The sequence below is a fragment of the Podarcis liolepis genome, assembly GCF_965112155.1.
Source record: "Podarcis liolepis genome assembly, chromosome: 1".
NCBI classification, from domain to species: domain Eukaryota; kingdom Metazoa; phylum Chordata; class Lepidosauria; order Squamata; family Lacertidae; genus Podarcis; species Podarcis liolepis.
The window spans coordinates 82,630,856-82,641,752 of NC_139554.1; the positions used below are offsets into that span (position 1 = coordinate 82,630,856).

Consider the following 10,897-nt stretch of genomic DNA (forward strand, 5'->3'; position numbering starts at 1 on the left):
TACTTTTCAACAAATGGCTTGCATGATTTGGGGAAACTGCTCCCTTGACTAAGCCAGACATGCTTTCTTGTTTTTAATTTCCCATCTGTAGACCTGAGCAGATATCTGTTGTTGATCCTTCCAGAGTGAAACAATGAGAGAGGCAGTGTGTTTCATTGGTTGGACGAAGACTGGGAAGACCAAAGTTCAAATCTCCCACTTAGCCATGATGCTCACCTTAGACTGGCCACCATACCCTACCTTGCAGGATTGTTGTGAGAATAAAATGGAGGTGGGTGGGGAGAAGATTTGTATATCACCCTGAAGTCCTTGAAGGCAGGCAAATCACAGTCAAGATAGTGTAAGCATTCCGGGTCTGTTTAACTAGATCAAAGTACACTTCTTTCCCAGTTTTCTTAAGCAATTGAGAAGTCCAGCATTTCAGGGAGGAAAACTTAAGCCTGAACAGCATAGAGGCTGTCTTGTTACACTGATGGTATCACAGCACATGCACTATAAACATAAGAGAACTGAGGCTAACTAGGACAGATATCGGTAGTTATCAGGCAGACCAGCAAAACACAAAGAGCAGATAAAATGATCACAGAGAGATCAAACACCAAAGCCATGCGTGACCATAAGGCATGGCATTCTGGTCAGCACAAAAGCCATTTTTTAGTACAATAAGCCAGATGTTCTTGGGAATGCAGATAAAATCCAATAAGCAATGGCACTACTGTAGACACTTCAAAGAAATTGATTGTAGCTGCTGTTGACTATTAGCAAAGAGGGTCTGGTCTTGTCCTGAGATCTCCTGTGACCTGGGTTCAAATTAGTCTTCAGAGTAGACTTTTTATATGACCTTTTGACAAGTCAGGTCAGAGGTACCATTTCATGGGCTGAGTCTGATAGGGTTTCCTGCAACCCTTTGTCAACGCTCTTCCAGATTTTCTGGATTTGTATTCATCTCAATCAAAGGTTTGTAAGTCAGCTTGTTTCCAATCAACACATGGAATTTATGTTTTGGTTTTTACCCTAAGTATGAGGTAAAAGGTAAAGGGACCCCTGACCATTAGGTCCAGTCGTGGCCGACTCTGGGGTTGCAGCGCTCATCTTGCTTTATTGGCCGAGGGAGCCGGCATACAGCTTCCAGGTCATGTGGCCAGCATGACTAAGTCGCTTCTGGCGAACCAGAGCAGCACACGGAAACGCCATTTACCTTCCCGCCGGAGTGGTGCCTATTTATCTACTTGCACTATGACGTGCTTTTGAACTGCTAGGTTGGCAGGAGCTGGGACTGAGCAACGGGAGCTCACCCCGTCACAGGGATTCGAACCGCCGACCTTCTGATCAGCAAGTCCTGGGCTCCACAGTGCCACCCATGTCCCTATAAGTATGAGGACATTGGCATTTTATGAGACTTGAGGTCCTACAAATATTTTACTCTGCAGCCTCATATTAGAAAGAGAGTCAGCAGGCTATAGAGACCATCGTTCTTTCTCTTGTGCATCACCATTTAGTTAACAAACTTCATTTTGGATTCCTTAGTAGCACATGCAACATTCATATGCCACTCACAGCTGATGTGGTTGCTGCGGGATAACTTTTACTGCATTAAATGACTGATGCCGGAGATGGCAAGGATTGCTGCCCACATCAGTTACTGCTGATTTCAGCTAAATTATTTTGTTTGGAAAAATAGAAAAGATTTGGATTTCAAAGTTCTAATTCAAGATTGCAGCAACTTTTTTAAATAAAAAGCTATTGGATTATTTTTTTAAAAAAATAAAAAGGTGCCATTATTGATCTCAGAGGTTTCAGAACAGGTAAATCTGTTTAGTCCAGAGGAGTGGAGGCCAACCTGTGGTCATTTTGGCAAGGGTTGTTGGGAGATTGTGTCCAACAACATGGGCCAGCACAGGTTCCCTATCCCTGGCCTAGACTGTGGGGAGAGAGTTCCTAGATCAATGATGCTCTTCAAATGTTTGGGCCCCCTGTAAACCCCACCCCTCCTTAAAGCTTGGAAACGCATCTCGTATACTCTGCACACCCCAAGCCTTCTTTTTCTCATCTCTGGGACCAATCACGTAAGCTGCAGTTAGGCTTGAGAAGTTGCTGGAAGGATAAGCAGCATCTGCATTTTGTCTCCAGCTTATCTCCATCCTTCCCAAGGACCAAGCAGAACCTATTTAAAATTCAGATTGGTTTTGCATCTGCCAAGCTCACTCGTGACACTATCCTCGACCCCACCAAACCTATTTGCATGAACAAATGCCACTCAAAATAAATACAGCATTACTGCATCTAAGTAGGATTGACTTAAGTGGATGCTTTCTTTGCTTTGGGCACCCTTTTGTTCCATGTTGCACTGCTCTTAAAACTAAGAGAGGCTCATGATGAAACTGACAGACAAATTAGATCAGGTTAGCAAGGCGTTTGTGAACTGGGGCAATGAGCCTTCCCTCCACCCGCACCCACCAGCATCTCTGGTTGGACTTCAGCTGCATTCCACCCCCCTTTCTTTCTTTCTTTCTTTGCTCTGGAGAGTTTAGGATGAGAGGATGTGTATGGTTTGTTTGCAAGTGGGTGGATACAAATGACAGATGGAGCTGCCCAGCACTGCAGGGGGTCAAGTCGTCCAATTCACATAAGGATGTTGAGTGAAAGCAAAGGGAGGGGTGGGAAAGGGGGCTGGGTCGTAGCCTGGATTTTAAGACAAATCCCAAGGAAGGAACTGCAGCCTCCTGAGTGTGTGTGTGAGAGTGAGGAGGAGATGACACACACGCTGAGCAAGCCCCTGGCCAGATCTGCCTAAAGCTGTGATAAGGAGGCGCAGGAGAGGCAAATGAGCTGAGACCCTGGGACTTTTTCCTCCTTGCAACAAGGAAGGAACTTGTACGGAGTGGATCCAGATTGGTGAAGGATTCTACAAGATTGGAAGAGAGGCCTCTTCCACATTCTCCTTCTTGAGCAGGCATGGAGTCCAGCAACGACACTGACAGCTACCCAGGCATTCTGGAGTGTGACTACGAGGACTGGAGTTCATCCAGGATCCTGATTCCCTCCATCTACTTGCTGGTTTTCTTCCTAGGCACCACTGGCAACGGCCTGGTACTATGGACCATTTTCTGCGGAGGCCAGGAGAAACGGCGGTCTGCAGACACGTTCATTGCCAACCTGGCAGTGGCAGACCTCACCTTTGTGGTCACCTTGCCACTTTGGGCTACCTACGTCATCCTGGACTACGACTGGCCCTTTGGCTCTTTTGCCTGCAAGCTCAGCAGCTACCTGGTCTTTGTCAACATGTACGCCAGTGTCTTCTGCCTCACAGGCCTCAGCTTTGACCGCTACCTGGCCATCGTCCGCCCCATCGCAAATGCCAAGCTGAGGTCCAAGGTCAGTGGGCTTTTGGTGACCCTAACCCTCTGGGCCATGGCAGTCCTCCTTGCCTTGCCAGCCATGATCTTCCGGAGCACAACCGTCTTCACCGGGACAGACAAAGTGACGTGCTACATGAATTTCTCCAGTGTGGCCACCGATGAGACCGAGCAGGTCTGGGAAGCAGGGCTGGGCTTGTCTTCCACCCTCCTGGGCTTTGTGCTTCCCTTTGCCATCATGCTGACCTGCTACTTCTTCATTGCCCGCACCATTGCCGGCCACTTCCGAAAGGAGCGCACTGAAGCGCTGAGGAAGCGGAAGCGCCTGCTGACCATCATCATCGTCCTGGTGGCCACCTTCGCCGTCTGCTGGCTGCCCTTCCACTTTGTGAAGACCATCTACATGCTGATGGACTGGGGGGTGATGCCCTTGTCTTGCGGCTTCCACGCCTTCCTCAGCAACCTCCACCCGTACAGCAGCTGCTTGGCCTACATCAACAGCTGCCTCAACCCTTTCCTCTATGCCTTCTTTGACCCCCGCTTCCGACAGGCCTGCGCCGCCGTCCTCTGCTGCAGCCCTGGGCATTTGGCAGGATCTGGTGGGGACAAGTCTGCCAGCTACTCCTCTGGCCACAGCCAGAACCACCTGGGGAAAGGAGCAGATGCACAGCGGGAGAAGCAGTGCCCCGACAGCCAGGAGACTCTGCTCCGGGGATAAAAGCTGGACTACGCCACATACAAATGTCAAGGACTTTGGAGATAAGGGGCTCTGTTTTCCTCTTTTCCACCCTCTTCTGTGGGCCCTTGCTTTTTAATGCTATTATCTTTTTCAGGGTTCCCTTACCCCTTCTGACTTACACCCCCTTCTGCCTTTCTTTGTCTTTCTCTGCCCACCACCTTGTCCCCTAAACCAGAGCTGGAAAAATTGGTGGTCTTCAATTGTTGCTGGACTCCACCTCCCATCATGGCCCAAAGGTCAGGGGTGATGGGAGATGTGGTCCAACATCCATGTTTAACTTTGCCACTTGACCTCTTTTTAAGATGGAATATCCTGCAGTGATGGGATGAGCTAAGCTCCCAAGGAACAATTAGGAGCTCTGCCAGCTGTTCTGGAGTGAAAAATACAGGTCATGGTGCTGAAACATAACTTTGCTGGGCACTGGCTCTGTCTCCTGCTCCATAGCACTTTCAATACAGTTTTGCTTCTGTCCCCCCTTCTGCACATCTGTGCTTTTTATTGGCACGGTGCAAAGATAAATCTGCCTTAATTTGTGCTACTTGACATTCCAGTAGCACGGCAGCAGGAAAGAGGGAGCAGAGATGAGTTCCTTAAGAGGTGACCAGCTGTCTTAGGAGGCAAGCAAAGTCTGCAATCCCACACACACATAGTTGGGAACGAGTCCCCTCGAACTCAGACTTCTGAGCAGGCATAACTGGGGTTGCACAGATGGTCTGATCACCGAGGAGTCAGTCTATAACTTCTGGGCAAATCCTGGGCATTCTAGAAAGGCAGCAAGCCCATGCGCATGAAATTAACGGGACTCATTTCCAATTAAATCAGGACAGGATCATCCAGTGTGTCCCACTGGGTTCCACTGGGCTTACTTTCAAGTAAGCAGCATAGGATTGCAACCTTGGGTTAGGATTTTTAGTTTATGGTGAATCCCGCCCTCCCCTGGTTATAGAACCATAAAATTGTAGAGTTGGAAGGGACCCCAAGGGTCATCTAGTCCAACCCCTGCAATGCAGCAGTGTCAGAATTAATTCTGCTCCACACTCCCTAAATAACAACAAACCTGGGAGTAATAACTTATTATCTGTAGCTGGCTGTTGTTATTTTTTTATTTTTATTTTTGCTGCTGCTGTTGTCTGAGCCAGCCTCTGGTCAGGATTCCCTGCCTCAGAAGTTTCCCCACCCACACAATTCATTCTTCTTGTCAGGAGACACTTGGGGATGTGATCGATTTACAGCTCCCAGTTGCTCTAGACCTCTGCCGGAGCAAAATGACCACAGCTCAAGGAATGTATCCTTTTTAAGATCCAGCACTAGGACTGGCACCATGGACAGAGGTCTCCGGCCTGCTCCCTGTACATTGGTACCTCGGGTTACATACGCTTCAGGTTACATAAGGTTCAGGTTACTGAATCCGCTAACCCAGAAATATTACCTCGGGTTAAGATTTTGCTTCAGGATGAGAACAGAAATCGTGCTCTGGCAGTGCGGCGGCAGCAGGAGACCCCGTAAGCTAAAGTGGTGCTTCAGGTTAAGAACAGTTTCAGGTTAAGAACGGACCTCCGGAATGAATTAAGTACCGTACTTAACCCGAGGTACCACTGTAGTTGAAATGTGCCTTATAAGATGCACTGAGAACAGATACCAGGCTGCCCTTTCCTTTGTTCTTCTCCCTCTTTTCCTGTCCCTTAACACCCCCTCCCACTTTATTTCCTGCCACAAGATGTGAAGGAAAGATGTGAGGTGTGAGAAACTATCTCCCCTTCCTCACACACACACAATTATGGATGGTTTAGTAGGAGTGACTTCTTGGGTTTTCAGTTTTTTATGGTATAATCCCCCTCTTTCCCCACAATTCACTGGGAGCTGGTTTCTCCCAGAATGTGTACAGAACCCCCCCTTTGCAGGCAATATGAACAGAAATGGCAAAATGCAGTTAATATTGCATATGAGCTCCCTTTTAAGGGGGTTGGGACCAAATGACAACTTTCTGATAATTTCCTTCTGTTCATTCTCCAGTTTAATATATTGAGCCATGCATCAAAATGCTCCAGAACACTATTATAGGCGTGTTCACATGTTGCATTCAAGGAGTGTGCAGTCTGTGTACCTGTCTACACATATAGTGGAGCTGTACATATCAGATAGTTACACTCTTTTGCACAAAGACTTCCAAGTGTGTAGAGAAAGCTTGTTACTGTGCTCTCTGCAAGCTATGAACAAACCTTGAGGAATTTGTCTGTTGGCAAAAGGTTTATGTATGAAATGACCTTAAAAATGCATTCTCTGTTCTGATTAATCTAGAGACACTAGGACAAAATTCCAAAAAAAAGAAAGTTTGAATCTCTCACTTGCTATATTTTTTTTTATATCTGAATGATTATTTTGAAAACGACTCATGTTTAATTTCCTAAACTTTTTTTGTATAAGATTTCTGCTGACCTTTAAATTTTTTAGCAAGTGCTGCAGACTGGAAAGCGGCTTTTAGCAATCAAATACTCTGCTTGAATAAAGAATAGCGAACTGGGAAATGCAAATGTTTTTGTATAGATCCTATTGAAACAAAAGTATTCACCATCATTATTTTTTTTATCCTGCCTAATCCAAATTCATTTCCCACCTGAGAGTGTAATGTTCTATTGTTGAATTAAAGAATCTTAAAATGTATGAAATCTACATCTTTGCTGTCTTCCTGGGGCAGGGTGGGGGAGGGGAATCTCTCTCCCAGTGGTAAAAATAGATGTGCAGATGGCTCTCGTTCTGGAGAGGACGTGCTGCTGACTGAGGTTGTGATGCATTTAACAGAACCAAGCGATAGAACTTTCCCTGAATTGTACCATTTCAGGGTGCAGGTGGCAGGTTTCATGTTTAAAAAACCTCCCCGGATATAGAAAGGTAGCATTTCAGGGAAAATATGAGGTTGAACAATTCTCCATGGTATGTTCGTTTTCAAGATGAAGAGAAAGTTTTAGATAGGTGGATTTAAACATGAAACCCCACCCCCAGCTGCAACCTGAAAAGCACGCAATCCAGAACAAGCTTTCCCACTTGATTTTGGCTAATGTCTAAAAGGGCTCTGTGTGTGTCAGCTTCTTTCTCCTTGGACAGAGAAAGTGCACACCCTAATTTGGATTATGCATATGTGATGTGTTTCTGAGCTGTCGATGCCCTTGTCTTAAAGCCTTGAAAAGACTGCAGAAAGGAGAATAGGAGAGGGCAATCTGGTTAAAATTCCTCTTTGAATTTTATTATGATTGATCTCATGCTGCTATTAAGCTTTCCCACAAGCTTGATAGTAGCACTGGGGGGCAGGATTTAAAACTTTCCTCTTCCTGGGATGCTCCCTGTGCTGCTCAGCTGACTGGAGAACAGCTGAGAGTGATGAAAAGGGGAATATACTGCTGGAAAAAATGTTAATAATATGGGGTCTCATCCTTCTTCCTCTTCCTCAGCTGATCAGTGGGAGGGTATTTCATGGGGGGGGGGGTAAGAGGGACAAAAGGTAACAGGGGTGGGTGGGTGGGTGCAGATTGCACAGTTCTAAACAGGAGATGGTGTGGGGGGAGGTTCTTGGAGACTATGCATATTGCCCAGAGAACATACAAAATGCAGTCAAGATATGGCCTGTTGGAGATTATCTCCTAATGTCTGGAGAATATACAACATTCGGCTGAGATATGGACATTCCCTAAGGCCTGTTGGAGATTATGCACATTGACTGGGAAATGTGCACAGTTGCCTTTTATGTGCATATTTTCCATGAGGCCTGGTTAATGTGCATAATGTCTGGTTGTTATGCACATTAATTGCTCAAATTACATATATAGCGAAGGCACTGGCTCTGGTGTTTAGTGCCTATGGATCATGTTGGTGCTTGCCTATTGTATCTGGAACCACCCAGGTGTCCATATGCACACCTCTCCTCTGGATGCTTTAGGGGAAGACTTGCCCATCCGTGGTGGCATTGCCCTCTTTGCTCCCTCCCACTGCAGAAACATAGCAGAAAGCTTCAGAGAGCAATGTTCCCAGACAAAGCCACAGCTCAAACAATCTAGTTTGCTCTGCTGCAAGATTCCTTGCTGGAGCCAGATGCAAGGGAAACCAAACATTCAAAATGCAAAAAGAGATAAAAACTGATGCCTGAGTGCAAATAACTGCTAGACGCCCCAGTGTCCTCACTACAGAATTCTTGAACTTTCCACTTTCAGATTCCCAAGGAGCGTCACTCTCTCTTACTCTTCACCATTATGTTTTTCATCAGTCACAAACACCAATGATGTCTCCTAGGGCTCCCAGATGTCTGCTTATCCCACAGACTTTTTCCCAAGAAAACTCATTCTTTAGTGCTGAATCAAAGCAAACATCAAACGGGTTTTCAGCAGATTGATGTTTATTCTGATTTAACAGAGCGGGTTTTCCCTGGGAAAGCACTGGGACAAGCAGAAAACAATTTGGACTCGTGCCTAGAAAGTATTAGAGACGCGGGTGGTGCTGTGGGTAAATCCTCAGCGCCTAGGGCTTGCTGATTGCATGGTCGGCCGTTCAAATCCCTGCGGCGGGGTGAGCTCCCGTCGTTCGGTCCCAGCTCCTGCCCACCTAGCAGTTCGAAAGCACCCCTAAGTGCAAGTAGATAAATAGGTACTGCTTTATAGCGGGAAGGTAAACGGCGTTTCCGTGTGCTGCGCTGGTGCCGGCTCGCCAGAGCAGCTTCATCACGCTAGGCCACGTGACCTGGAAGTGTCTCTGGACAGCGCTGGCCCCCGGCCTCTAGAGTGAGATGGGCGCACAACCCTAGAGTTGGACACGACTGGCCCATATGGGCAGGGGTACCTTTACCCTAGAAAGCATGGGACAAGTAGAAGCCTTCTCCTTCTTTCATTGCTGGGCTCTTCCCTATTCCCGCTGTCCAGCTAGCTGATGGAGAGGGCTGTGACCCTGCATCCACTTACCTGGGAGTAAGTTACATCAAACTCCGTGGGGCTCTCTTCTGAGCAGAGATGCATGGAAATGCATTGTAACTGTACCTATCTGACTGCCACCATGCTCCCCCCTTTTCAGAACTTTGCTACCACAACTATTTTGAGTGTAAAACTTATTTTGGGAGTGAGATGTGTGCTAATTAAAGTGGGTATGTTGGTTGAATCTAAATCTAAAATGGTACTTTATGTGTCATAAGACACAATTAAGAGAGCTTCTCAAAAATTCTTTGGAGCGGGCACACCAGTAGGTTAGATCAGTAGATTGGGGATGCAGCTCACAGCTTCAATCCTCAGCATCTCCAGGCAGGGTTGGGAGAGACACCTGCCTGAAATTCTGGAGAGCTGCTGCCACTCAGTGTCAATAGAACTGCTCTGGATAGACCAATGAACAGAGTCAGTATCAGGCAGCTTCCTGTGCTTTGTGTTCAACAGATGATGATGAATCTGACTTACTTGACTGCTTCACCATAACACTAAAGTGACCAAATAATTGATACAGGAGCATCAGTGCACATGCTGTTTTATCAAGTTCCCCTGTCCTATGTGAGTCCAAGCATCACAAGCTGCTTTTATACCAATACTATCCTGACATCCCACATGCCTTGGGCGCATCACCCTGACGGCAGCTTCTGCTATCTGTTGAGTATTAGGGCCAGGGAGGAATGTGCAGGCTGGGCTATATATTTCTTGGGGAAAGCACATGGATGCTCCTATGGGAAAGATTTATTGTTTATTATTTACGGCATGTCTATCCCACCTTTTTCTCCAATGAGCTCAAGGTGCTGCACAATGCACATGGCTCCCCAGTTCCACATATAATCTCCAAAACACCCCTGCGAGGTTGGTGAGGCTGAGAAGCAGGCCCAAGATCACATGGTGAGTTACATGGTCTCCCAGATTTACTCTTTTCCCAAACTGGGAGCAAGGCGAACAGCAACGTGGACATATGAAGGCAGCCCTGTTTAGGGAAGCTTTTAATGTTTGATGTATCATAGTATTTTAATATTCTTTTGGAAGCCGCCCAGAGTGGCTGGGGAAACCCAGCCAGATGGGCGGGGTATAAATAATAAATTATTATTATTATACAAAATTATATTATATTGGTAAGCAAATTACCAATGCCACTATCAAATGGCGGAGGATATGCAGCTTTTTCACTTCTATCTAGCCTGCACGACTTCACACAGGCATAATAACTGAATCCACTGTTGATGCTTTGCTTGTGTGAAACAGCTGCATCAGGTCAGCCATCAATGGAAGAACTTTTCCACCACCTGAAGAGTGCTTGTTTCACCTATGGAAACAAGCAGTTGACACATTCAGCAGCCGCTCAGCCAGTGATGTGCATGTTTGTGTGAACTGGCTCTCAAAAGTCCTCTGCTGTTCCCTCGGTTTCTTCTCACCCAACAAATCCACCTAATTATTTCAGCTCTTCCTTTGTAGTCTCCCTGTCCTGAAAATAAAGAGGGGCAAATGGTGCTAAACCTCTAGCTGGCAGCTCTGTGATACATTTGTCATCAGGACCCTATCAAGTCAACTACAGGTAGAGAAAAGCAGAGAGAATTGTGAAGGGTGGGGGGGGGGAGGAGAGGGGCTTCAGCTGATGGAATTTGCTAAGTGAATTCTGCCCGTGAATGGCTAGCTGCATCAAGAGCAAAAATAAGTGAATAAACTCCAGGTTTGGCGCACAAGTTAAATGAATAACGGTTGAGGGAAATGGATATGTTTAGTTTTGAAATGCTGTTATAGAAGAGAGGCAAAGGTAATATTTACAAATGTCTAGGAAGAAGAAATGAAAGACTACAAAAGGTGTGGCATCCATTGATTTG

The 10,897-nt window shown here is 46.4% G+C and overlaps 1 protein-coding gene across 1 annotated transcript; it reads left to right on the top strand.

The window, feature by feature from the left end:
• The first annotated feature begins 1,494 nt into the window (after positions 1-1,494).
• On the top strand, positions 1,495-6,729 carry APLNR (apelin receptor). The gene has a single exon (XM_083513002.1). The coding sequence runs from the start codon at positions 2,956-2,958 to the stop codon at positions 4,072-4,074; it is 1,119 nt and encodes a 372-aa protein (XP_083369128.1). The 5' UTR covers positions 1,495-2,955; the 3' UTR covers positions 4,075-6,729.
• Positions 6,730-10,897: the final 4,168 nt, after the last annotated feature.